Source organism: Sorex araneus, chromosome 8, assembly GCF_027595985.1.
Source record: "Sorex araneus isolate mSorAra2 chromosome 8, mSorAra2.pri, whole genome shotgun sequence".
NCBI classification, from domain to species: Eukaryota; Metazoa; Chordata; class Mammalia; order Eulipotyphla; family Soricidae; genus Sorex; species Sorex araneus.
The window spans coordinates 1,737,291-1,764,762 of NC_073309.1; the positions used below are offsets into that span (position 1 = coordinate 1,737,291).

General features: G+C 65.7%; 1 protein-coding gene across 1 annotated transcript in view; it reads right to left on the reverse strand.

Moving 5' to 3' along the window:
• Window positions 1-1,582: 1,582 nt before the first annotated feature.
• CDH13 (cadherin 13) overlaps window positions 1,583-27,472 on the reverse strand; it is a 700,004-nt gene continuing 674,114 nt past the window's right edge. Inside the window, exons 11-14 of the mRNA XM_055146163.1 lie at window positions 15,478-15,620; window positions 7,647-7,880; window positions 6,216-6,440; window positions 1,583-2,157 (exon numbers count right to left, since the gene is read on the reverse strand). Of these exons, the coding sequence (XP_055002138.1) occupies window positions 2,150-2,157; window positions 6,216-6,440; window positions 7,647-7,880; window positions 15,478-15,620 (610 nt within the window). The 3' untranslated portion in view covers window positions 1,583-2,149. The remainder of the gene's footprint in view (window positions 2,158-6,215; window positions 6,441-7,646; window positions 7,881-15,477; window positions 15,621-27,472) is intronic.

The following is a 27,472-nucleotide window of genomic DNA, read 5'->3' on the forward strand; positions in this document are numbered from 1 at the left end:
TAATAATGAACAGGTATTTTGATTCCACTTTTTGCTTTCAGTAAATAAAAGTAAGTGTAGTTTAGTAGTCAAAAAACATACTGGGGGGCCGGAGCAATAGCACAGAGGTAGGGCCTTGCATGCGACTGACCCAGGTTCGATACCCAGCATCCCATATGATCCACTGAGCACTGCCAGGGGTAAATCCTGAGTGCAGAGCCAGGAGTAACCCCTGTGCAATGCTGGGTGTGACCCAAAAAAAGCAAAAAAAAAAAAAATATACTGTGCTTCAGGAAATGCATTAAAACATCGGTCTGGGGGCTGGAGCAATAGCACAGCAGGGAGGGCGTTTGCCTTGCACGCGGCCGACCTGGGTTCGATTCCCAGCATCCCATATGGTCCCCTGAGCACCGCCAGGGGTGATTCCTGAGTGCAGAGCCAGGAGTGACCCCCCTGTGCATCGCCGGGTGTGACCTGAAAAGCAAAAAAAAAAAAAAAAAAAAAATCCCAAAACATTGGTCTGTTTGCAGGACTAGAGAGACCGGCAGGTGGGCAGAGCGTGTCCTGCCTGGAGAGAGGCCACGGGCCCCAGTAAGGGACAGGAGCAGCTGGCTGGTCACGGGGGCCTTCACCCCGAATTCATGTCCTGCGCTGCTCTGGGCAGCCGGTTCCCTCGCCCCCGCCGGACGGAGGGCCTGGTTCTCCTTGCCTTGGCGAAGGGCCCCGACACGGTGCCTGCAGGCAGGCTGGGCTTCCTGGAGACTCGGGGCCAGGCCCCTCGTGCTCCTCCTGGTGGTCCCCTGGCCTGGAGGGACAGGCTGGGGGCAGGAAGGAGCGAGCGTGCTCCCTAAGGGGGTGAGAGCGCCTGCACCGTGTCCCTGGACAACGCTCAGGCCCGCCCCGGGGTCTGCTCTCGTGTCCCTGGACAACGCTCAGGCCCTTTGGGGCAGCATGTCCCGCCGGGCGCTTGTTCCAGAGAAAGCCCCAAGTCAGAGGAGGGGGTCACGGGGGACGGCTGTCACCAGCCCAGGGTAGCACAGCGTCGCTGAGGCCCCCGGGCCCAAAACCGCGTGTGCTGGGGGCCAGACGAGGCTGACCCCACTGTGAGTCGGAGACCAGCAGGGCACCCCAAGGGCCATCGAAAGCACAGGGCTGCCGCAGGCCAGGCCCGGCCTCAGGGGCCCAGAGAGAAGCTGCCCCCCTCTTCCCCTCCTCCTTTTCCTCCTCCTCCTCCTCCTCCTCTTTCTCCTCCTCCTCCTCCTCTTCCTCTTCCCTCCTCCTCCTCCTCTTCCCTCCTCCTCCTCCTCCTCCTCCTGTTCCCTCCTCCTCCTCCTCCTCTTCCCTCCTCCTCCTCCTCCTCCTCCTCCTCCTCCTCCTCCTCCAGCGGGTGGTGCGGGGAGGGAGCCGGGCGGGGGCTAAGCGCGTGTCAGCGTGCCTTGTCTCCCGATACACTGAAACACTGGCCGGCCCTGTGACGAGGGCACTGGCCACCACGACCTTTACCTGCGGGAAAAGTGAGCCGTGACTGTGACGGCCCGTGACATTTCGGGGAGGAGAGACGCGGGGCGCGGGCGCGTGCCGGGAAAGAAGCTGGCGTCTGCCGTACGTAGTGAACCTCCTTTATTTTCAGGTTTGCAAACAACGGTAGTCGAGTCACACAAAAGGGAACCTTGAAAACTACCTGCATTTACTCTAGTGTATGCGTGGGTACAGGAAACGGCGCGCAGGGCTGTGTCTGTACAGGGGCGCGTGGGGCGGGTCCTCCCGCTCGCGCCCGGGAGAGCCCGCGGCCCCGACGCCAAGGGGAAAGAACGGCGGCCGCGGCCCGTGTCCGTGGCGCCGGCAGGGCGAGAGCTGGAGAAGGCCACAGGCCCCTTCCTGTTGTCCCTGCGGCAGGGACCCCCGGCCACAGCCGCCACACACACGCAGACACTCACACAGACACGGGAACCTGCCACCGAGCGGGGGTGGGGCTGGCAAGGGTCCCTGCTCCCGGAGAGTCGAGCTTTATGCCGTGGTCATTAAACACTGGGGTGGGGGCGGGGCGAGGGGTTCCGGGCTCCCCTCAGAGCAAGAAAGGGAGGTGCCGTGCGGCTCTGCGGGGGGGCTCTCAGCTGCCGTCCTCCAGCGGGGGGTCCCGCGGCCCTGGAGCTTCCGGCTGTCCGAGTCCTCACAGACCTGGGGGGACACAGACAGCGTTAGGTCAGGGCGTGTCCCCTCCGCCCGGGCAGTTTTGCTGGTGCTGACGGTGGACGGTGGGGCCAGCGGTTCTCTGGGTTCGAGTCTCAGGAGAGCTGGGGCTCAGGCCAGCGTCCTGCGGCCACTGTGGGAAGCGGCCAGGGGCCGGGGGCTCCGAGCAGCAGCTCGGATCTGTGGCCAGCGTGGGCGTGGCCGGGCAGAGGGGGAGCACTCCCGTCCCCCCCCCCCGACCTTTCTTTGGGGCCACCCCTAGCAGTGCACGGGCGTCCTCCCGGCCCAAGGTCTCTCCTGCGAGGTGCTGGGACCCCACGGGTGCTGGGACCCGAGCTGGGCCTGCCGCCGGCGAGGCGCGCACCCTCCCGGCCGTGGCGTGGCTCCCGCCTCAGGCCAGCTCAGTCCCGACTTCTACCTTCCTGGGACTCGCACGCCAGGTGATGGTGACAGAGAGACCTGGACGGGGGCTGGAGCAGTAGCACAGCGGGGAGGGCGTTTGCCTTGCACGTGGCCAACCCGGGTTCGATTCCCAGCATCCCATATGGTCCCCTGAGCACCACCAGGGGTGATTCCTGAGTGCAGAGTCAGGAGTGACCCCTGAGCATCGCTGACCAAAAAGAAAATAAAAAAGACGTGGACAGGCTAGCTGCGTGCTGGCTCTGGACAGTTCCTCTTGCTACACGTCCACTTGGGGGTCCCTCCCTGGCCTGCAGAGCTGAGGGCGAGGGTCCCGCCCCACTGCGCTCAGGGGCTAGTTGTTCAAAATAGGCAGAAGAGCGTCTCAGAATTCTGGACTAAAGAGTCTTTGCAATGCGCCATTTGGGTGGAACCAGGGGGGCCCGGGGGCGAGGAGGCGCCTCAGGACTTCGGGCCCGGATGAGATTTTGGTTATTTTCTACACCAGCATTTTGGGTTCTGTTGTTTGCTGAGCAGGTGGATCCTTTGCTGCTGGCGGTCTCTGGGCTTCAGTTTGACATTCACGCGACTTCTCGTCGCTCTTGCCTCGGGACCTTGAACCCCTGGGCACCAGGAGAGCCGGACCATCCACCCGTGTTTGAAGGACACGAAAAGACATTTCAGAGGCACCACTGGCCTCATTCCCTCCTGTTCCTGGTTCCCGTGCACCTCCGGGAGTGGCCCCTGAGCCAGGGCCGGGGGGAGCCCCCCAGTACCCCGTGCTCCTGGGAGACAGCTCAGTGGTCAGGGGTGCATGCGCATGCCTGGCACACGGCAGGATCTAAGTTCAAACCTCAGCACCAGGGGGACCCTGAATGCCCCGGGCCCAGGGAGCACTGTACGCTGAGCACTGAGCTCTCGGCCTGGCTGGCCGGGTACTGTCAGGAGTGGCCCAGACACCCCCTGAGCACTGCAGGGAGCCCCCGCAGGTCAGTGCCAGGCCCGAGGGTGCGCTGTGGGTCAGGCCCTGCAGTGCTCGGGGGTCCCCAGGGCTGCGCGGCCACACGCGAGGGTCCGTGTGGTTCCGGGCTCAAAGCCACGTCTGTTCTAGCTCTGGTCCCCTCAGGTGAGAATTTCATTTCACAGGGCCATGCTGGGGGGGGGGGGGCGGCAGTGCTGGCGCCAGCGGGTTACGCCCGGGCGCTCGGGGCCCCCTGCGGAGCTGGGACCCTGCCCCAGGCCTCCCACACACGAGGCCTGGCCGCGAGAGCCGTGCGGTGCCGGTGCCCGCCCGGCCCCCCGGCGCTGCCCCGTGGGTGCCGCCGGGCCCTGGCCTTTGTAGCTGCTCGCTCCTGGCGGTGCTCGGGGCCCCTGTGGGATGCCGGGATCAGACCCCTTGCCGCGTGAAGGCCCACGCCCTCCCGCTGTGCTGTGGCTCCAGCCCGCGCTCTGGCCTTTGGTGGCGCTTTGCCGCTGACCCGAAAGCAGCGTCCGACGGCCTAGGACGGTGTTTGCTCCTGAGTTACTCCCCGCGGGCTCGAAGGGCGCAGGGATGCTGCCCAGGGCGACGCCCCCTGCATCGGGGAGGCTGGGGTGAGTCAGGCCTCCTGTCCAAGGAGGCAGTGAAACATAGTTTCACTCACCTTCCTCTTCCTGCTTTGCCGTTTGTTTCATTTCCTTTATGGGGGCTGTTGGGGGGGGCACAGCTCTGTCCGCCCAGGACCCCGGCCCGGCCGCAGAGCAGCCCCGGGAGCTGGCCCGAGGGGACCGTCCCTGCCGTCCACCTGGCGGGCTGCCGGCTTCGGGGGCTCGCCCCAGCACCCCTGGAGCCCCGCTTCCTCTTCCATGAAGTGGGGGAGGCGCAGAGGGGAGCCTCAGAACCCAGCACGACAGGGCAGGGGGCGGGTGGGGGGGGGGGGGCTGGCCGCCGGTTCTGGAAAGTTCTGGATAGTTCCTGAGCATAAGGCCACGTCTCCCGTTCTGCGTGGCGCAGGGACAGCGTGGGGGTCTCCGGAGGACGAGGTCAGCGGAGTCGGCTGCTGATTCCCAGGAGGGGTCAGCTCTCCGCCGTTCCAGCTTCCGACCGTCCCTGCCTCTGCGGCCCCGCAGGTAACACGGCGACGTCCAGTACCACTCGGAGCCTCCCTCCCCAGTTCTCCTCCGGACAGCGGCTGGGTTGGGGGCGTCTCCGGCCTGGCGTGCCGTCGTCCCGCCTCAGTGCGACAGACCGTTTCCTCGCAGCCTCTTGCCGGAGTCCGAGTCACAGGGCTCAGGTGCCTGCTTCAGCCCGTCCCGGGCAGGCCCGAGCTCGTCCCTCCTCCCGGCTCTACCCCAGCTTCTCCGGGCCTGCTGGGCGCCCCTGGGGGCCGGGAGGAGGGAGACCTTGGGCCAGGCGCCCGAGCCCGAGCCCATCGACGGCATCGCCACCGTCCAGACCAACTGTCCAGAGACGCTTACGCTGGGCCGCGCTGAGGCGCGTCCTGGGGTCAAACGGGGACGGTGACTCGGCTCCTCCCTGCGTGGGACTGGCTGGCAACGGCTCAGCCCCCGCTGGCCCCGGGGCATCCGTGCGCCAGGCCTGGACACCCAGAGTCCCCCTTCCTGCAGGCCCTGTGCCGGCCGGCCGGCCGGGGCGGGGCCTGGCCCTGGGGGCGGGGCCTGGCCCTGGGGGCGGGGCCTGGCCCTGGGGGCGGGGCCTGGCCCTGGGGAGCAGGGGCGAGCCCTCCCCACGCAGTGCTCGCGGCCTGCCCCTTTCGCGCCCAGTGGCCATCCCTTGGCAGGACAGTCTGCTTAGATGCTGTTTAGTCATGTCAGAATCATTGCTGTGAGGGGACGGACCAGGCGCAGGCGTTTTGCTCTTTCTGCCCCGAGTACCCACCGGCCGGGGGTCCTAGCAACGGTTCTCAGGAGACGGCACCAGCTCTAGCCTGGGCTCAGCGCCCGGGGACACGGCCCGCCGGAGGACCCGTAACTGGCCTGGGCACATTAAAAAGCACGAAATTGAATCAGGCCTTTTGGGCCCCGCCCGGTGGTGCTTAGGGGGTGCTCCTGGCTCTGTGCTCAGGAGAGGACCGTGGTGCTCGGGGAACTTGGACCCGGGTTGGCTGCACGCCAGGCCAGCACCCACCTCCTGGACGATCTCTTGGTCCACATTATCTCTCGGTCCGCATCTGAGTATTTTTTGGTTTGTTTGGGCTATACCCGCAGTACTGAGAGCTGGCTCCTGGCTCGGCACCCAGGGGTCACTCCCAGTGGGGTTCAGGGGACACTGTGGGGTGTCGGGGACCGAACCCAGGTGGGCTTCGTGCAAGGCCAGTACCTTATCTGCTGTATTATGGCTCTGACCCCTGGGGACAATGATTTTAAAAATTCCGGGGCCATTTCTGGGCTGGGGGCCAGGCCCTTCCCTGGGGCTGGGGGTGGGACTCGAGGCTCCCACCAGCCCCCCATCCCCCGCTCCCACAGTTCAGCGCGTCTACAGGGAATTTTCCTGTCCTGGGGAGGTGGGGGGAGGACGAGGCTTGGCACAGCTCCTGCCCTGAGGGGTCAGCAGGGGACAGGGCCGGAAGCACCGGGTGGGCACTGTGGGGTAGACGCTGGGGCCCAGGACCCCCCGGTGGGCAGACTGGAGGGGCTCGGTGACTCACACAGGCGGCTGGTCAGCGAGAGGCCGAGGAGCAGGAGCGCGGAGGCGCCTGGGCGCAGGGACCCCGCGGCGTTGCAGTCCACTTTGGAATTCTTGCAGGAGCACACGTGCACCCTGAGGTCCGTGACGTTCGTCATGGGCGGCTTCCCTGAATCGGTCACCATGATGGGCAGGTGGTAGTTGGCTTTGTTCAGGTTCTGGAGGAGGCTGACCAGCGCGTGCGTATCTGCGGGCACAGAGGGAGGCCTTGGGACAGTGGACAGGCCTCTCTGGGCAGGACGGCCTGGCCAGGCCTTGAGCACAGGCCCGTGGGCGGCCACCATGCTGGGTCACCGGCCATGCCACGCAGGAGCAAGGGCCACAGGCCGCGTCTGGGGGAGAGCGGCTCGTCCCGGCAGGGCTGGGAGAAGCGTCCCCACCCGCGGGCAGGGAGGGGCGACCACCGCTCCACGGGCCCCGGTGGGGACGGCTGAGCACCAGCCGTCCCGAGAGCCCTGCGCGTCACTGCGGTCGGCAGAGGGACGGTGACGTGCACCCCGGGGCGGCAGGTGGTTAGAGCTGGGACAGCCAGAGGGGCGCGGGGTGGAGGGATGGAGGCCCCCGCCCGGGCACAGAGGAGAGGCGTGGACAGGCCGGTGCGGGCGTCTGTGCATTCACTGTGCGCCACGGGGGCGTAGCGAGCAGAGGCTGCAGGAGGGGGGTGGTCACAGAGGCTGCACAGTCACGGGGTCACGGGGCGGGAAGGGGGGGGCGCCTCAGGGCATGTGTCTGCAGCTGCTCAGCCTGGGGCAGTGTGGGCGGGGCTGTGCCCCTGGCGTGTGCACGCCCCCTTGGGGGCAGTGGGGTCTCCTCGGGGCGTGTGGTCTGTGGCGGGTGGGGAGGGGGAGAGGAAACCAGGGCTCAGCTTTCTGACCGCGTTTGCACGTGGACCCTGTGAGCTGATGGACCACAAGAGAGTCGGGGGAGGAAGGAAGCAGCCCGGAGAGGTCAGCGGGGGACAGGACAGGACCTGGCCCTCGGGGTCAGCTGGGGCACAGGGCAGGGCTTGGTCCTGAGGGGTCAGCGGGGGCAGGGCCTGGCCCTGGGGGTCAGCGGGGGACAGGACAGGACCTGGCCCTCGGGGTCAGCTGGGGCACAGGGCAGGGCTTGGTCCTGAGGGGTCAGCGGGGGGCAGGACGGGGTCTGAGGGGTCAGCGGGGGCAGGGCCTGGCCCTGGGGGTCAGCGGGGGGCAGGACGGGGTCTGAGGGGTCAGCGGGGGCAGGGCCTGGCCCTGGGGGTCAGTGGGGGGCAGGACGGGGCCTGAGGGGTCAGCGGGTGGCAGGGCCTGGCCCTGGGGGTCAGCGGGGGGCAGGACGGGGTCTGGGGGGTCAGTGGGGGGCAGGACGGGGTCTGGGGGGTGGGGGGAGGCCCAAGGCTCCCGCGGTCACTCACTGTTGATCCTGGAGACCTTCCAGACCCTGTCGGCCGCGGCCTGCTTGTGGATCTCGAACCGGAAGGGCTCCGTGTTGGGGTGCAGGTCCCTGTCCGAGGCCCCCAGGACCACGACGCTGAGGTTCTTGGCGTCGTCGCAGACCTCGGCCACCGTGGGGTGGATGACGGGGGCGTTGTCGTTCACGTCCTCCAGGGTGACCAGCAGCGTGCCCGTGCCCGTGGCGGGCGGGTTGCCTGTGGGCGGGACGGGTAAGGCGGGCATCCCGGCTCCCACGCGCGACCCTCGGGGACTCTGGGGGGCACGTCTTGGTCACACAAGACGGGGCTCAGGGCTTGCTCCTAGCTCTGTGCTCGGGGACCCTGGCCGGAGGCCCGCGGGGGCATGCCGCCTTCTGGTCAGGGCAGGAAGGCCAGCGGGCCGGGGCAGAGCGCCCTGGGGGGGGGGGCGAGGGGGCTGCAGGAGCTCCCCGCGGGGGCACGCCGCCTTCTGGGCAGGGTCAGGAAGGCCAGTGGGCCAGGACAGAGCGCCCTGGGGGGGGCCGAGGGGGCAGTGTCCAGCTGCAGGGGGAGGCCTGGCCCGCACCCGGCCCCCGCGGGGGTGACAGTGTCCTCTGACTGCCTCCGGGGCCCAGGGAGACCAGAGGGAAGCCGGCCCCGGCCTCCTGCGGCCCAGTTTTGGGGAGGGGGTCACAGCACTCAGGGGGACACCACCCTCCTGGACGGTGCGACAAAGACAGGCCCCAGCACACGTGTGCGTGTCTGTACACACGTGGGTATGTGTGCACGTGTGCCTGCTTGAGTCTGTGTGCGTGCGCGCGCGCGCGTGTGTGTGTGTGTGTGTGTGTGTGTGCGCGTGTGTGCAGGGTAGAGGGGGAGGAGACGAGGTCTGGCAGGGCTCGGACCCTCCTCCAGCCGACTCCACCACACCAGCTTCTGCCCGGTTCTCCCCAAACGCCACGGTGCCGTCTGCAGCGCCCTCTGCTGGCTTCTTCTAGAAGTGCCCGGTGGCGGGCAGCTTGGGGCCCCGGCGCCAGGGGCTGGCCGCGTCCACGCACAGGGAAGCAGTGCCCCCTCCTGGCCGCCTGATCGAGGACAAAGCGCTCAGGGCCACTGGGTCCAGCAGCCCTTAGAGAGGGGCGGGGCTGAGCTCTCCCGGGGCTGGACCAGAGGCGGCTGAGGACGGGGCAGCAAACTGGGAAGAAGAGCGCAGGGGTGGAGGCCACGAGCGGGGGGTGGGCGGGGGGGGGGAAGCTAGCAGGGGTGGAGGCCACGAGCAGGGAGCGGGCGGTGGGGGGGGGGAAGCTAGCAGGGGTGGAGGCTACGAGCAGCGAGCGGGCGGGGAGGGCTAGCTGGGGGTTGGAGTCCCTGGGGCCGTGTTTATTCCTTGGTGCCACGCGGACACCAGGACCGCGCCTGTGCAGGCCGCGTGCCCCGAGCCCCACAGGAGCCCAGCCAGGGCGGGGCAGGACGGGCGCTGGGCGTCTCTGGAGAGGCTCTGCCCCGGGGACGGAGGGGGCCCAGGGCAGACACTCGGGGTGCCAGTCTGACTACCGCTGCAGGACAGACACCCCAATAAGTCTCTGCTAAGAGGGGCTCAGCCTCCAGGGGGCGGCCGTTCGGGGGGGGGCGGGGAGCAGGGGGGTGCTGGGGGGACTTGGTTCCCGCAGGACTCGGAAGAGCGTCATCGCTTTGGAGTTGGTTTCCCATCGTCAGCTGGGGTCGTTCGGTTGGATTTCTTTATTGAAAAATTATTTTTCTCTCTTATTGGACTAATTGGACATCTCGGAGGAATCCATTATGAAACTGAACGTATTATGAAACCGAGTCACTCGGCCAGACGGAGGGGGAGGCGTGTGGGCTCTGAAACACGGGCCGGGACGCGGCCTTTCGTGAGCTTGATTGTCCGACTGCCCAATTCTCTGGGCGTTATTCTTTGGCCATGCCTTTTTCTTTTCTTTTTTGGCGTCTCTTGGTCACACCCGGCGGTGCTCAGTGGTTACTCCTGGCTCTGCCTCAGGCACTATCCTGGCAGTGCTTGGGGGACCCTATGGGACGCCGGGGATCGAACCCGGGTCATTTGATTGCAAGGCAAACGCCCTCCTCACGCTGCTATCATCCCCACCCCCAAGTCTTTCTCTGAAGGCAGGTCAAAGGCTGGTCAAGAGGGGACCCCCACAGTGCTCAGGGTGAGGGTCCTCTAGGCTTGGAGCAGGCTGGGGGGTGTCTCCAGCCCCCGCTCCGGATGCAGACAGAAGTGGCCCACGCCTGGCCCGCCCTGCACCCGTCCCCTCCCGCCAGCCCCCGCCCTCAGCGCCGCGGTGCCTCCTTCCAGCTGGGAGAGTGTTACGCTTCCCTCTTTTCGTTTTTGGGGAGTTTCTGGGGTGCTCGGGCTGTTGGTCTCAGACGCAGGTCAGGGATCAAGCCCCAGCCTGCGCCCCCCACCCCCTGCTCCCTGGGATTCTGTTCCAAGGGAACCGCCCGGAGGGGAGGGCACGGGGCCGGGGGACCCACACAGCACCTCCTCCAGGCTGGCATCCGTGTGTGTCCGAGGGGCGGAGCCATGGGGAGCCACCCCTGCCCGCCGGGAGACACGAGGGGACCCCGTGGGCAGCTGTGGGCTTGGGCAGGCCAGGGCGGCTGGGCTGTGTCCCCCAGAGGGGCCGGGGGCGCAGTCGGGCCGGACATCTCAGCCCCTGTTGCTCTTTCACTTTCAGCACCCGGCAGTGCTCAGGGCTCACTCCTGGCGGTGCTCGGGGGACCACGTGGGGTGCTGGGGCTCGAACCCGAGTGGGCCACGTGCAAGGCAACACCCTGCCCGCTGTCAGTGTCCACTCCTTGTGCCCACTCCCGTGGCTCCTGTCAGCCGGGCTCACGGCTGCCATTCTTACTGTCAGGAGCTAGTTTCCCGAGGGGCGGCAAAGGGGCCATTTCTGCCCGTTCTCAGCGGGCATCTGGGCTGCCCCGGCCGGGACCCTGGACGACCCTGGCCCCTTCTCAGCCCCTCTGGGCGTGGCACTGGGCCCGGGGAGGGGGGCTCGGGGCAGGTACCCCAGCAGGCTGAGTGACATCTCCGGAAGCTTGTCTGCTGGGTGAGCTGCCCGGTGGGGGCGTCCCTCCCCACAGTTGCCCCAGGCCCCTCGGGGTCCCTCGGGGTTCTGGATATCTTGGTTTGTTTTTCTTTTTGGGTCACACCCAGCAATGCTCAGGGGTTACTCCTAACTCTGCACTCAGGAATTACTCCCGGCAGTGCTCGGGGAACCATATGGGGTGCCGGGAATCGAACCCGGGTCGGCCGCGTGCAAGGCAAACGCCCTCCCCGCTGTGCTATCACTCTGGCCCCGGTTCTGGGTATCTTAAACCTCCAGCCAGTGCCGTGAACTCTGAGGCCAGAGCCTGGATTTCCGTGGGAAGCTCTCGGCTGCCCTGACCCCCGTGTTCTCCGGTGAGGCCGGGCGGCTGTGGGGCGCAAACAGCTTCCACGCTCACCGACCGCCCTCCGCTGGCGCCGGGCCGAGACTCGCTGCGTTTTGGTCCATGAGCTTTCCTTCCCCGCTGGCTGCTGGGATCTTGCCAGCCTCATCTTCTAGGTGGGAAACTAATAAGGAGCCGACAAAGGCCTGGCGGGAAACAGATCTGCCAGACGGCTGGGAGCTGGATGCGGAGACGGGCCGTCCTCTCAGAAGCGGGGCTCGAGCCTTTAAAGATCTGACACGCGGGAGTCTCTGAACAAGGTCCAGACTCGCGGCTTTGGCTTTCTTCCCCGTCTTCCTGGTGTTTGTTTTTCCAGGCTCTAGCAAAGGAAACTGGGGAGGGGCCGGGCTGGGCCGTGTTTAGGCACCAACATCCCGCGTCCGCCACGGTCCCTTCCTGGGTCACGGCTACGTCTGAGGGGGGTGGGCTCCTGGGGTCCTGGGGGTCGCCCTGGAAACACTCGGGACTGAGGGGAACAGGAGGAGACGGCGTGGGGGCTTGTGACCCTGCGAATTCACCGCCTGGGGCGACTCGTGGGTGTTGTGGACTGCTCAGGACCCTGAACAAAAGAGGACCCCGAAACCTTTACCCTGGACAAACCAGAAAATTCCATTACCAGCTTTGCATAACCTGAGGCACAGGTGCCCTTGTGACAAAGGAAATAGCTAAACTCAAGAAGTAAAAGTAGCCCAGGGCAGGTAACCACGAGACCCCAAAAAGCCCGTAGAGTAGAGTGCCTTCCTCTACACTAAAAGCCTTGTGCATTCCTCCTGACAGGTGCTCCTGCCAGATAAACCCTTGCCTTCCCCTCCCCACTATTTCTCAACCTACTCTTGGGGAATGTTGTAAGACCACCAAAGTACGCCCCGAACCTTTCCTTATTTGGTCTGAGAAGACACTTCCCTGATGATTGACAACTCATGTACCAACCCCCTGCTAAGAAGGGTATAAAACCAGCGTGGCAGTTAATAAAGTTGCCCTTGATCGGCATGTGTCGTCTTGGGCCCCCTGTTTACTAACCTCACTAGTCTTATTTCAGGTCGGGACCCTCACAGAATCCACCTAATTAGGAGCGCTTTCCACTGTTGTCTCTCCTCGGGCAGGAGAGATCTCCGGGGGAACGCGCATGTGGGTGCTCCAGGGAGCTGGGAACAGACGGTCTGGAGTGGCCTGGCTGGGGCCAGCAGGGGCTTGTGGGGGGAGAGGGGAGGAGAAGGTCTGAGCTGGCTCAGAGGGGCTGGGGGCTCCCTGGGGTCTCAGCCTCGGGGGCACCGGGAGGGCCAGGGAGCCAGGTCTGGCTTGGGCTCGGGGGCCGGGAGCCTGTCCCCCAGCTGGGCACTTGGGGGCACGAAGGACCCTCCGGAGACACAGGGGAGCGCCCGGGCCTGACCGTGGAGAGACCCCCTGCAGACAGCGAGTGCTGGGCGCCAGCTGAGGCGGGGCGGGGGGGGTGGGGGGAGTGGCGCGTCCCGACCCGGACTGAGGCTAGGCCCCAGCCCAGACGCTCCCGCCTCGGCCCTGGGGTTTTGTCTTCCTGGACTCTGGTCTTGGAGCCCCCGAGGCAGGGGGGGGAGACTGAGGCGTGGCCGAGCCCCGTGGGTGGGGTGAGCCACAGCGCGGGGCCTTCCGGGCGTCTCTGCCTCCATCACGTGTTCACGTGGCGGCTGCTTCGCGGAGCCTGACTGCGAGTGACGGCCGTGCTCGCCGCAGACATGAGGGCCTGAAACTGGCTCGATCGGTCGCCACCACAACCGATGGCTGGATTTTATCCGAACTAGCGTCTCCTCGGGAGATTTAATCTATTTTTTTTTTCTTTTTGGGTCACACCCGGCGATGCACAGGGGTCACTCCTGGGTCAGTCAGGACGGGGCCTCCACGGCCCAGTCTGGACGGGGTGGTCATTCAGATGGTCAGCCGTCACGGCACCAGAGGCTGGACGGTAGCCCTGTCCCGTGCATCAGTCTGTGCAATATTTCAACCTGGGATGAGCCGAGCTCCCGGTGGGGAGAAGGTGCCGGAAGCACCGTTCTGGGCCCCTCCCCGGTGTCGCTGCCACTGGGGTCTCGCAGGGGCCAGGCGTGGTTCTGGGTCTGTGGGTGCTTCTTGGGGACTCACAGGGCATTTGCCACACACAGACACACGCACACACGTGCATAACATGCATACACCATGCACACATACGCACATACATGCACACACGCGCCCACATGTGCACACACATGCACACACACACGCCTCACGCAAGCTGTGCCCATGGAGACGTTCTGCTGTGTCCAGCCCGAGGCCAGTGCTGCGCCTCAGTCTCCTGACCCTCCGCCGCCTTACAGGGGCCGCGTGAGCAGCAGACACCAAGAGCTCGGACCAGGGACAGGTCGAGCTTGCAGCAGGGCTGGGTGTGGGGAGCAAGAGTCTTTTTTTTTTTTTTTTTCTTTTTGGGTCACACCCAGCGATGCTCAGGGGTTACTCCTGGCTCTGCACTCAGGAATTACTCCTGGCAGTGCTTGGGGGACCATATGGGATGCCGGGGATCGAACCCGGGTCGGCCGCGTGCAAGGCAAACGCCCTACCCGCTGTGCTATCGCTCCGGCCCCAGTCTTTTTCTTTTTTAATTTAAAAAAAGTTTTTGGGTCACACCCGGCAATGCAGAGGGGTTACTCCTGGCTCTGCACTCAGGAATCACCCCTGGCGGTGCTCAAGGGACCCTATGGGATGCTGGGAATCGAACCCGGGTCAGCCACGTGCAGGGCAAACGCCCTCCCCGCTGCGCTATCGCTCCGGCCTGGGGAGCAAGAGTCTTTCAGGCTTCCGGAAACAAATGGTGGAAGCCTGGAGCCTCTGGGGACCCCCAAGCTTCCCCCGGGGAGGGAGGGAGCCCCCGATAACCCCCCGCTGTCAGCACGGGAGGAGGGGGGTGCCCGGAGCCTGACCCTGGGCCTGACCATCTCTGGGGACTCCAGACTCGCTGGCGAGGTGGTGAGAGGCCGTTTCTGGCCCAGGCGAGCCCCTGGGCAGGCGGGACGAGAGGTGCCAACTGCCCGAGCCGTGTGGGCTGCCGGCAAATCCCCGAGATAAGGGGCTGCCTTATCGCATTCTGGAATGTTCCCTTTCCGCCGAGGTATTTTCCTTAATGGTCCTTTTTCCCGAGATAGCAGCACCCGGAGTCTGTGGGCGTCTCTGACAAGGCTCCCTGGGCTCCGGAGACGCCATCGCAGCCCTCCCGAGACCCCGGGTTCCAGGACGGGCAGCGACGCCCGTCCCTGCAGAGGACGCCCGGCCACGTAAGCAGCTGCATGGGCGAAGGCTTCCCGCACCTGCGCGGCCAGACCAGAGCACCTCGGCTGGAGCCGAGCACTGAAGCGGAGCAACGGGACAGCGGGGAGGGCGCTCGACCCCCCACAGACCACCTGGGTTCAATCCCCGCCACTCCCTAGGGTCCCTCAAATACCGCCAGGGGTGATCCCTGAGCACAGAGCCAGGAGTAACCCCCGAGCACTGCTGGGTGTCGCTCCCTCCAAACAGACAGGACCCACAGGCCCTAAGTGTCTGACAGCAGAGTGGGGGATGGGTGCTGGCGTAGATGGGTGCTGGTTCTCGCCCTCCCCCGGGGCGGGCGCCTCTCCCCCCGGCCACCCCAATGCGGCCACCACATCAGGGTCAGAAGGGAGTGGCCCTGGCACGACCCAGTGTCCCCCTCGCTAAAGAGCCTAGACCTGTCCCCGTGTCTGACCGGGTTCGAGCCTGCCCTGACCCTCTGCGCCGTCCCTGTCCAGAGGTCCCCAACAGCAAACAGGCCCGAGGGAGGAGGGTATTCTAGAATGTTCCAGAGCACGAGGACCCTGAGCCATTCTTCTCTCTGGGGGCATTTTCTGATGGGGGGGCAGGTGTGGGAGGAGGAGGGAAGGCCGCAGCCCCACCGCCCTGGCCGCGGCCAGCCAGCAGACACAGTGCCCTCCCTGGCCCGGGCAGCTCTGGGGTACCCACTACCCTGCAGCTACACAGGACACGGCCAGGCCAGGGGGGCGGGGGGCCGAGCACTGAGCGCCGAGTGTCTTCGTGACCCCTCCCCACTGCACTGGAGGGATGTCCCCGGAGGGGGGAGAGCTCCCGGGGGCGGGCCTCGTGGACGGGTCAGTGCCCCTCCAGGCCCACCCAGGAGCCCTCCTGCCCTCCCGCCTGTCTGAGGGGTCAGCTGGGCAGCAGGACGCAGGGGTCAGTCCCGTGGTGGACGCCCAGCTGGCTGGTCTCGGGGTGGCCTGCCGTTCCGGGGGTGGACACGGGGGTCTCAGAGCCTCGGCCAGGTGTGGTCGGGGTGCGGCTGCCCGCCCGGGGACGTCCCCGTCCCTGCCCCGGGGGTGCTCACCGCTGTCGATGGCCAGGAACAGGGCCTTGTACACGCTGTCACGCACGAACGGGGACTCGCGGTCCAGCAGGGCCGTGGTGTCCACTGTCCCGTTGATGGGGTTGATGTTCAGCCAGCCCGCCGGGTCCTTGTACATGGCATACCTGCAAGAGGACGAGTTCCAGAAGGTTCTGGGAACGCGGCTGGGCGCCGAGCCCATGAGGACAGCCCAGGCCCCGTGACCACCGCGGCCTTGCTGCCCGCCAGTGCCGGCCGCTCTGCGGGGTCGGCCTCAGCAGGCCACCCGGCCCCAGGCAGAGACAGGACCAGGCCAGGCCGAGCGGCCCCCAGGCTCTCCCTGGCCACCGCGGACCCCTGATGGCCCTTCCTGCTCTGGGACCCCGGAGGAAGGAGCGTCCAGCCCCGGGGACAGGAAATCAGCCCCGAGGAACTTCCCACGCAGACACGGGGAGACCGAGTCAGGACAGTGTCCACCCTCCTCCGGGATGGGGCCCCTCGGAGGGAGGGCACTGGGGCCAGGCGGGGCCAGGGCACGTGGAGGGCTGGGCAGAGGCCCTGAGTGGCTTCGGTCGGGGCCAGAGCTTGGACGTGGTCATCACCCCTGCAGGCCACCAGCCCGTCCACTCGCTCATGGGGTCCAGTTCACCCCACGCACTGGTCGGGTCCACTCAGCACAGATTCCTGTCCGCTCTGCTGACCATGAGACCCCGTCCACTCGCGTGGGTCCTGTCCACTGTCTGCAGGGCTCTGTTCACTCGCCCGGGATCCCGTCCACTCACGTGGGGCCCTGTCCGCCCTCCACAGGGCCCCGTCCACTCCTCCACAGGGTTCTGTCCATTCACCCTCGGTGTCCAGTTCACTCTGCCCACTGGCTCAGTCCACTTTGCTCACTGCATTCCAGCCACCGCCCCTGGGGTCCTGCCTAACACACCCACATTTTGTGTGAACCCCAGTAGGGAGAGAACATTCTGGAATGGACCCGGGATTGGAAACAGCGGAAAGGCGAAGTGACCGGGCTTTGTCCCCGACGGCTCGGCCTAGCCCGGGATGACCAGCCCCTTACCTGCCCTCCCCCAACCCCGCGGGTGGGCTCTGCTCCTGCCCCAGGGGAGTCGCTTCCGGGGCCAAGCTGGCAGCTCAAAGCTGCGTCCGTGCGGGGTCCCTGTGCGCTCAGCCAGGCGGTGGCCCCTCCGCCCACCAAGCCGGGCGGTTTCCCTGTGCTCGGTCCCTCCTGGTCCCCTTCCTTGCTCTGTCTGCTGCCTCTGGCTCGGGACCGGGTGTGTGTCTCTGGACGCCCCTGATGCGGCACGAGCTTTTATGGGGTCACAGTCAGGCCAGCGGGGGCAGGGCTTGGGGCTGTTCACCCCGGGCGCCCGACCTCTGGGGAGGCTCCTCAGACAGAGCTGTGGACCCCGCTGCCCCCCTTGCCCTCCCGGCCCAGGGTCACCCTCTCGCCCAGTGGCCAGCCCGCCCCGACCTTCCCAGAGCTGCCTTCCGGGTCAGCCCCTCGGCCTAGGAACTGCGAGGCGCACGGGCCTTATTATTATTATTATTATTATTTTGCTTTTTGGGTCACACCTGGCGATGCTCAGGGGTTACTCCTGGCTCTGCACTCAGGAATCACTCCTGGCGGTGCTCAGGGGACCATATGGGATGTTGGGAATCGAGCCCGGGTCAGCCGCGTGCAAGGCAAACGCCCTCCCCGCTGTGCTATTGCTCCAGCCCCGCACAGGCCTTATTAAAAGGGGTCCAGGCAGCTTATCCGTGACGTGCACTTTGCTGCTTACCAGGGAAGGGATGTGACACGAGGGTGGGCTCACCCGGGCTCTGTGCCGCCAGCGGGGTCAGGTGGGAAGAACAGGGACAGTCCAGCAGCTGGGGCCGGGGGCTCCTAACCACGCTGCAGCCCCCTGAGACGTGGGCCCTGCCAGGGCAGGTGGGGGCAGCTCACTGCCTGCGGGACCTCTGAGCTGTGCAGTGCTGGTCCCGGTCAGTCCCCTCAGCCCACGTCCTGGGTCACTCCCACGTGCCAGCTAAGGCTCAGCGACACCCAGACCCTCTTCCGTATGAGACTTGAGCGTGACACACGGTGGGCGTGGGTCAGGCGAGGGGTCAGCGTGGGGGTGACGGGGGTAACGGGGCAGCAGGGGGTGACATGCCGCCGGCAGAGTCGGGGGTAGGGAGGTGCCTCTGTGGGGTCTCTGGGCACTGCCACAGGCTGGACACGCATGGACTCGAGGGAAAGAAAGAAAGACAAACACGTCTGTCTTATTGAGACACTGCGGCACTAGCTCCCACACGTGTCTCTTTACTAAGGGACCAGGAGTCCCCGGGCGGACCCCAGAGCAGGAAACATCACCCACTCCAGGAAACGCCACCGACACAGGAAATGTCACCGACACAGGAAATGTCACCAACCCAGGAAACGTCACCCACTCCAGGAAACGCCACCGACACAGGAAATGTCACCAACACAGGAAACGTCACCCACACCAGGAAACGCCACTGACACAGGAAACATCACCCACACCAGGAAATGTCACCGACACAGGAAACATCACCCACTCCAGGAAACACCACCGACACAGGAAACATCACCCACTCCAGGAAACGTCACCAACACAGGAAACGTCACCCACTCCAGGAAATGCCACCGACACAGGAAATGTCACCGACACAGGAAACATCACTGACACAGGAAACGTCACCCACACCAGGAAACATCACCCACACCAGGAAATGTCACCAACACAGGAAACGTCACCCACACCAGGAAACGTCACTGACACAGGAAATGTCACCCACACAGGAAACGTCACCCACACCAGGAAACGCCACTGACACAGGAAACATCACCCACACCAGGAAATGTCACCGACACAGGAAACATCACCCACTCCAGGAAACGCCACCGACACAGGAAACATCACCCACTCCAGGAAACGTCACCAACACAGGAAACGTCACCCACTCCAGGAAATGCCATCGACACAGGAAATGTCACCGACACAGGAAACATCACTGACACAGGAAACGTCACCCACACCAGGAAACATCACCCACACCAGGAAATGTCACCAACACAGGAAACGTCACCCACACCAGGAAATGTCACCAACACAGGAAACGTCACCCACACCAGGAAACGTCACTGACACAGGAAATGTCACCCACACAGGAAACGTCACCAACACAGGAAACATCACTGACACAGGAAATGTCACCCACACCAGGAAATGTCACCCACGCCAGGAAATGTCACCAACACAGGAAACGTCACCCACACCAGGACACGTCACCCACACCAGGAAACGCCACCCGAGTTCGGCTCAGGTCATGGCATGTCCTGAGAGCAAGGCCAGACAGGAGGGAGATGACAGCGGGCCCGAGGGGAGGTGATGGTGACGGGGGTGAGAGTTTGGGGGTGAAGACATTTGGGGTGACAGAGGCACAACCCCGTGGGGGCCCTGAGACCCTCGGAACTGCCTGTTCTCATGGGTGGAGTGTGTGAGCTCAGTCTCAACAGGATTGGTCGAGAAGAGGAAAACCTCCTCAGAGGCGAGTTCTCCGCCGTTTCCAAGGCGATGGACCAAGGCGGTGAAGGGGCCGAGGCCAGGCCGAGCCTTCTGCTTCTGACCCACGGCCACGACAGCCACAGGCACCCGCCCGCTTCCTGCCCGCCCGCCCGACATGGGCCGACCCAGCAGGGACTCGGTGCTTCAGCCCTGGGTCCTGGTCGCTAGCCGTGATGGCCGGCCGCGTGGAGAACGAGAGACGGAAGAAGCAAGAATGAAGAACGAGTGAGTGAGGAATGAGTGAATGACAAGTGAAGAATAAGTGAATGATGAAGAATGAGTGAATGTTGAGTGAATGATGACTAGGTGGAGGATGAGTGAATGATGCATGAAAAATAAGTGAATGAAGAATGGAGAGAGAATGGAGATTGAGCGCCCGGTAAGTGACGAATAGACGAAGAATGAATGAATGATGAATGAATGGTTAATGACTGAGCAGGCGTGTTCTCTGTGCCTGCCTTCCCCGTCACACTACCCGTAGCCATGGGTGGAGTGTCCCTGGGTTTTCACGAGGGCCATGGCACTGTGTCCCATCTCATCAAGGGCCTGGTCTTTGCTCCTGCCCTTTCCTGGGCCTCAGGGACTGCGCAGATGTGCCTCAGTCTCCCCCAAGGGCACGGGAGGCAATGTAGCTCGGGTGAGTGGTGACAGTCTCTGCCAGGTGACCATGACACACAGACCAGCAGAAAGTCACACAATTACTCCCGGTGGGCATTTTCGACCTGGAGTCGCGGTCATTTTTAACACGGGACGTGTGGCATTTCGCAATCCCGCGTAAGTGCGGGCAGTGAAAAGGCAGTCATTAGCGGCGGGGAAAAGAAACAGGCGGAGGAAGCCCGGGTCGATGGCCGCTCTGGCTGCAGGGGGTGATTTTCACGGCAAGATCATGAGGAGGAGATTTATGGCCCAGATCGAGTGCAACGCGGCTCTGTCTGAGCGCTGTCAGCCCGGGGCGTGATGATGCCCCCTCCCCCCTCCCCCCCTCCCCACCCCCCGCCCCCGTCTGCTCTCTGAGGGGCAGGAGCGCCTGACAGCGGGAGCAGACCCACCCCCGCCTCATCGCGGGTGACGGCTTATAAACGAGCACAACCTGATATTCCGGCCCTGGAAAATTTGTGTTTGGAAACCCTCGTTAGAGCGAGCATCTCCCCTCTCCAGAACCCGGCCAGCCCGTGGCTCTGCGGTGGCCGAGGTCACCCCCTGGCCTCGAGGGGGGAGGGGGGCGGAGGCAGCGGCCAGCCCGAGCCCTCCAGGTGGGCTTCTCCGGGGAGCATCAGTCTGGGTGGCCCGCCCCCTGCAGCCATGGCCTGCCCCGTGGGACGGAGCAGGCCGGACGCTGCTGCCCGTCCCCCCGCACCCCTGCCCCATCTCTCCCGGGACTGTGTCGGGGCCTTGGGGTGTGGAGACCAGCGTGCCACCGCGGAATCACTGGGTTCAAGGGCAGGCCCCAGGCGCGACCCTGGAGCAGCGGGTCACGGAGGCCCTGGCACTCCCCGCACCCCCGCCCGCCCCTGCCGGCCCCTGCGCCAGAGGGGGATGGGGAGATGGTGGAGGCAGGCCTGCAGATCTGCAGTTCTTTTTCTTTTTGGGTCACACCCAGCTATGCTCAGGGGTCACTCCTGGCTCTGCACTCAGGGATTACCCCTGGTGGTGCTCGGGGGACCCTATGGGATGCTGGGAATCGAACCCGGGTCGGCCATGTGCAAGCAAACGCCCTCCCCGCTGTGCTATTGCTCCAGCCCCAGGCCTGCAGTTCTAGGGGAGGGGGCGGGAGCAGGGACGTCCCCCCCAGCTGGCCGCGGCACTGCCCGTCCTCTGGTCCAGCTCTGGTCTGTGTCCTCGTGGTGGCCGCCCCGCTCTCCGCCTCCTCTCTCTGTTCCCCTCGTCCACGCGAGCTTTCGTTGTTTCGGGGCCGAGCTCTGCTCAGATGCCCTCAGGGCTTGGTCCTCCGGGTGCCCCCGGGGCTGCTGCCCGGAGTGGCCCCTCCCGGTCCTGCCCACTGGCGCAGGAGGGCGCGGTGGCCGGGCCTGGCTGTCCTTTACTGGGAACCACCAGTCCCAGCCCCCGGCTGCTTCTGCTCCGGCCCCTGGACGTCTCTTTCATGACAGCTCTGGGCTGGCAGCGTCGGTCACTGCTTCTCGCTCTTCCTCCGGACGCGAGGTCGCGGAGTCAGGCCCGCGTGTCCCCAGGGTCCGGAGGCGGGTGAGTCACCTTTGGGAATTCTGGAAGCTGGCCGGAAAGATGCAGAGAGGGGACTCGGCCAGCGCCCCCGGTCACCGGGCGCCTCATTCCGCAGCAGCTGCTTCCTGCCTCTCTGCTCCTCTTGCTCCTTCAGGACCCGCCCAGGTCTGGGGCTTCCGGGGGCCTTCGGGGCTGGGCTCATCCCGTCACGGGGGGCTTGGGCTGGAGCGAGCCTCCCGCTGTCAGTCTGAGTTTGCTCAGTTTTGTCTGTGTGTCCGTCCATCTGCCTGCCCAGCATCCGGCCGTCCTCCCTCTGTGCCTCCACAGCTGCACCCATCCATGCACCCACCAGCCATGCACCCACCCACCCGCTCTTCTGTCCGTCCGTCCATCCAGTTGCTGGTCTGTCCATCCTTTCATTTGCCCATCTGTCGCCCACCTGTCCAACCATTCACTCAAGTATCCATCCGTCTATCCACCTATCTACCTGCCCACCCATCCATCGTCCATCCATCTGTCCATCCATCGTCCACCCGTCACCCACCTGCCCATCTACTGCCCGCCCGTCTCACGGTCCATTCCCGCCTCCATCTGCTGCCCTCCATCATCCATCCACCTCCTACCCGCCCTGTCCACGCCTCCATCTCCTACCGTCCACCATCCATCGTCCATCTGTCCATCCAACCACCCACCCTTTTGTATGGCTGCTCTGTGCGGACGCATTTCCGAGTGTCACACCCGGAACAGCAGGAGGGGAGGTGCCGTGAGCGGACACAAACCCCAGCGGGAAAGCGAGTGTGGGTCTGGGGTGTCCCGAGAGTCCCCCTCAGGCAGGGTGGAGGGGGGACGTGGGGCCTGTCGGGGGCAGCGTGTGGTGGGAAGGAGACGGCAGGGGGAAACGGTGCAGAGCTGCAGCCACGCACGGGCCGCGTGGGCAGTGTCCAGCCAGGCGCTCTCTGCCGGCCTCTGCTCCCGCGTGGACACGGCCCCCAAAGCCCCCCGGGAGGGACACGGGCCCCCAAAGCCCCCCGGGCGTGGCTGGGCCTGGGCACAGGGCAGGGGCTCCCGAGTCCAGCTGTTCAAAACCCTCCGCCCAGGAAAAGCCGGAGAGCCGGGCCGGGCGGAGTGGGCGAGTGTGGGTCGGGGCCAGTCTGGGCGGCCACACCGTCTGGTCTCTTCCCTTCCACCTTTAAAGACGCTTCACGCGCCCTCGGTGACGGGCGGTCACCACTCAGCACGGGCCGGAAACATGGGCCCGTCAGGCTCGGGACTTAGGGGCCGCAGCGTCGGGAGGGCGCTGAGCGGAAGCTGGCGGGGGCAGCTGCGGGCTCGCCAGGGCCTGCCGTGGGCAGTGACCACGAGGACGAGGCCAGCCCTGACCAGCAGAGTCTGGACAGGAATCTCGTCTCTGCCTGAGCACTGTCCTGGGAACACCCTAGGGACACCCCCTCCCTCCCTCCCTCCCTCCCTCCCTCCCTCCCTCCCTCCCTCCCTCCCTCCCTCCCTCCCTTCCTCCCTTCCTTCCTTCCTTCCTTCCTTCCTTCCTTCCTTCCTTCCTTCCTTCCTTCCTTCCTTCCTTCCTTCCTTCCTTCCTTCCTTCCTTCCTTCCTCCCCTCTTCCTCCCTCCCTCCCTTCGTGGCCCGCCCAGTGGTGCCCGGGGTCCCCCCTGCAGGCAGTGGCCTGATCAGCTCCTGAACCCGCCCCTGGGGTGGCTGACCCCACACGGGCACCCAGTGGGCCCCTCTCGGGGGGCTTTCCCTTCTCCCTGCAGGGAACCAGGTGCCTACCAGCCCCGTGGCCCCCGGGAATAAGAAACAAAAGGTGAGAGGCCCCTTCGCCGTAAGATAATGTGGCAGGGAGGCGCCTAGGGGGGTCTCAGAGCAGGGGACGCTGGGGGTGGGGGTGCACTGGGGGGACTTTCTGGACCTTCCCTGGTTCTGCCGTGGCGGTAAAACTGCTCTAAAGAGAAAGGCTGAGAGCAAAGAAGGAGAAAGAGCGGCAGCCCAGCTCCGCCCTTTCCCTAGAGCGATGATGAAGCCGGCCACATGGGAGACGGTATCGCGGCCGCCAGCAGGCCCCTTTTCTGGGCAGGCGAGAGCTTTCCGGGAGCCGCAGAACATTTGTCAACCTCGGAGGGACAATGGTGGCCAGTGGGCGGGCGCGGCTCTGACAAGGTCACCGGGCTCTGCTCGGCACCCGAGTCCCGCACGAAGCTGTCCTGACTTCCGGGGGGGGGGCGGGTGGGGACAGACAAGGGGGGGGGTTGCCAAGGAACTGACACAGCGCCCTGGCCAGCCCCTCCCCAGAGCCCCCGACTGTGGCTGCCCTGCCCCATCCCGGACACTCCTGCAGGCCGCTGTGGGGGCCGCCCCCCTCCGCCACGTGCTCGGGGCTCTCGTGGCTGCTGCACCCCCCCCCCCCGGCGCATCTTCATCTTGGGGGGTCCCGCTTCTGAGCCTGGGATGACAGCCCCCCCACTCCAGGGGACTCTGGAAGTGCCGGGACATGTGACCACATGCCGCTGCCCGCAGACGGCTGGGCCCGGGCCCAGGCAGGGGCGGTTCTCGGGAGGGAGAAGCCGTGGCACAGAGCCCCGGCTGCCTGTGGGAGGAGGCACTGCCCGGGCAGAGGCGAGTGGCCAGCGGGGGGCAGCCTTGCCCTGGCCAGTCACGCAGAGCCGCACAGAGACGCCTCCTCGGGCCGGGCGGCCGGCTGGGGCTCGACTCCCAGCACCCACGGGACCCCCTGAGCCCCACCGGGCCTGGCCCCAAACCATCGCACCAGCAGCCTGCTGCGGCTCTGCTGCGCGAACCCTGAGAGCACGGGCAGGAGACGCCAGGCCCCGTTTCCCAGGGAGGGCAGGGCAGCCTGGTGGGCACTGCTGCTCCTCGCAGGCTGTGCTGGGACCACGGGTGCTCGGGTGGGCCAGGAAAGCCCAGTGAAGACCCCGGACCCGCACGTCAGAGGCTGTGCTGAGCGCGGCCCCCAGGGCTCGGGGGGGGGGGGGTGCAAGCCTGGAAGCTTCCAGGGCCAACAGCACCGGCCAGTGTGTGCTGGGCTGTCCCTGAGGGCTGGGGACAGTGCGGGGGTGGGGAGGGCGGGGAGGCGTTTGCCTCGTACCCGGCTGACCCGTGTTCCGTGGCCGGCACCCCATAGGGTCCCCGAGCCCGCCTCAGTGAGCCCTAAGCACTGCTGGGTGCGGCCAAACACAAACAGACAAAAATCCCAACCCCCACCCCCACCCCCCAAACCAACAAGCGCCGTGCCGAGAGCTGCCGGGTCAGTGTGTGAAGCTCGAACCCTGACCGTCTGCCAGGGACTCTCAGCTGTATCTCCTTCCTGTGGCCAGCGAGGCCAGCATAGGTCGGACGTCCCCTCTCCCGGGGCAGGGCAGGGCAGGGCCGGGCTGGGCCGGCAGGAGGAGGAGGGCTGAGCCCCAGCAGCCGGGCACAAGGGAGCGTCCACCCCGCACCGGGCTGGCCAGCGGCCATCGCCATCTGTGGAGCCAGCCCGCGGGCGGGCAGGCGGAAGGGGGGTTCCAGCCAGGGCCCAGCACAGGGCAGTGCACAGGTCATGCCGGGCAGGGGCCCCCGGCAGGGCCCTGGAGACTCTCGGTTCTGCCCAAGCCTCTGGCTGGGGGTCCTGCTGGCCTAGGTCCAGCCCTGCTCCTGGGACCCCCCACAGGATCCGCCCAAGACGGGGGACACGCGAGACACACAGATGTCATTCAGGAGCTAACGGGGTCGGCCCGTGCCCTCCCCGCGCCCCCGGTCCTTGGCACAGCCGCACCCGCCCGGCGGTGACCGCCCGGTCTGTGTGAGGCCAAAGTGAGCCACGGCCCAGCCCAGCTGCCGCTGGGGACGCGTCTCTGCCGGTCCCTCACTGGCCGTCTGGACAGTGACGTGAAGAATGCCCCGAGAGCTCCCCAGCTCAGGGCGCCCTCCCCAGCTCAGGGCGCCCTTCCTGGCCCGGCTCCACGTTTCCTTGGGGGGCCGGGGGGAGGGGGTGTTTTGTCGAGAGGGGAGGAGGTGTGATTAGATTCCTCTTTAGTGTTACACTCATCCTTGTTAATCAAAAATTAGTAGCTCTTAAATAAACACAGCTCAGCTCCCCCGGCAGCCGAGAGTGCGTCCCGCGGCCGTTTAATTACACGGAATGAAGCAGATGCGTCCCCCTGCCCCTCGCCTGCGGGATTAGCAGAGTGGGCTATAACGGTGGCCAGAGCTGGGCGGTGGGATTAAAGGCGATTTTTAATTTGCTTCTCTATTCTCTTCAGTGTTCATTAATTTTTCTCTACCGTGAGCAAATATTGCTCACTGAGAAGCATTTTCATCACTGAGAGGAGAGGCGGGACGCCCGCTCAGGTCCGAAACAGGAAAGGGGCTGGGTCCCTCCCCCACGCCTGGCTCCGCTCCGGAACCACCCCGGCAGTGAGTTGGACATTCGTCCCCCGGCTGTTCTCTCTGGGATCGCCGCCGTCCTCCTGGTCACTCCCGCAGGCCCTTTCTGCCCCCAGGAGGCTGGTCCCGCCCCCCTGGCTCCTCTCTGGGCCCCAAGGAGGGTCCCCAGCGCAGCTCTGGAGCTCGGAGGCTGGCGTTTGCCCACTCGCTGCTGAGCCAACCAAGGGCAGTGGCTCTTAAAGACACAGCGACGTGGGTGTCGCCGGGCGGAGCCAGACCCCCAGGCCCAAAGGGCAGAGAGGGGACCCTCGGGGCTGGGCCACGGTTCTGTCTCAGCGGCGCTGAGTGGCTGTGACAAAGCCCCTGGGTGTGCTCTCGGGGGCAGGAACGCGGACAGACCCTCAGACCGTGCTGACGGTGGGACAGGGGAGCATGGGCTCAGGAGTCCGTGTCCAGGCCTCCCACAGGGTCGGGAGGGCACTCGCCCTGCATGTAGCTCACCTGGGTTCGACCCCCGGCCGGCACCTACCGTGGTCCCTCGAGCACCACCAGGAGTGATTCCTGAGTGCAGAGCCAGGAGTGACCCCGAGCATCGCTGGCTGGGACCCAAACCCAAGTCAACGCGCACATCCTCCGACAGCAGCAGATGGGGGCGCCTGGGGCTGCGGGGGACAACGGCAGGGGGGCTGGTGCTCCAGGGACAGCCGACAGTCCCCGGGGCAGCACCTCAGAAAGGTGAAACTGCCCTGCGCACACGCACGCACACACACACACACACACACACACGCACTTGACCCTGCCACAGCAGTCAGCAGATGCTGCCCCAGGGCAAACTCGGCCCTCCGCCTGCGCATGCGAGTAAAGTTTTATTGGCACATGGCAGGCCGGTGGGTGGACGGGGGCCTCAGCATTACAAAGGCAGACGTGAGCCATGACACTGCGACCCTGTGTTTCACGTGTGGTGTCACGAATACACTTTGCTGACTCCTGCTCCCACAGGAACGGGGCAGAGGAAGGAGCACCCATGGGAGAAAGACAAAGCTCGGGGCCACCTGCCCTGAGAGGCCCGTGGCCAGGACGCTCAGGGTCGGGAGCCTACAGCCTGGTGAGGAGACGTGCCGGACCCCACGGCTCGGGTGCAAGCGCCCAGACCCCTGGCACAGGCAACAGGATGGTTCGACTCAGTGTAACACGGTGTTGACCCTGTTTCGCGTCTCTGCCCCGGTGTCCTGCTCAGGGCGTGAGAGTGCCCTGGCGGCCCCGGGCACGCGGGCAGGGGGCAGAGGCCTGGAGACCTCTCCCAGGGCTGTGGAGGTTCTGGTCTCAGGCCCGCGAGCTGAGTCCTCGTCTGTTTCTCGGCGTGTGAATGAAGCCTTGACAGGTCTGTCCTGTCCGTGTGTCCATCAGCGCTGAGCTCAGCCTGCGGCCCCCTCACATTCGGAGTCCCACTGGGGTCTCCGGCACTGACGGCCCCACTTTCCAGGGGAGTCACAGCCCAGCACGGGGCACCCTGGGGCGACTGCCTGGGCTCTGGGGAGCGGGGGAGGGGCCTCTTCTTTCATCCCTTCACGTGGCCGCGGGTGACCAAGGGGGAGTGTCCCGGGTCAGGAGGAGCAGTGATTTCCCTCTCCCTCCCCCGCCACATGCTGGTCAGGCCCTGGCAACACCCCCCTCCCCCCGGCTTTGCACGGAGGCACGAAAGTGCTGCCCCGGGACTCAGCCCGCAGCCTGCTCTGCCTTCTCCCCACCTCCTCTCCCTTTGCACCCCCCTGAGCACCCGGGCTTATGTGCCAATTTGTTTGTTTGTTTTTTCCTCCACCCACTCCCTCCACACCCAGA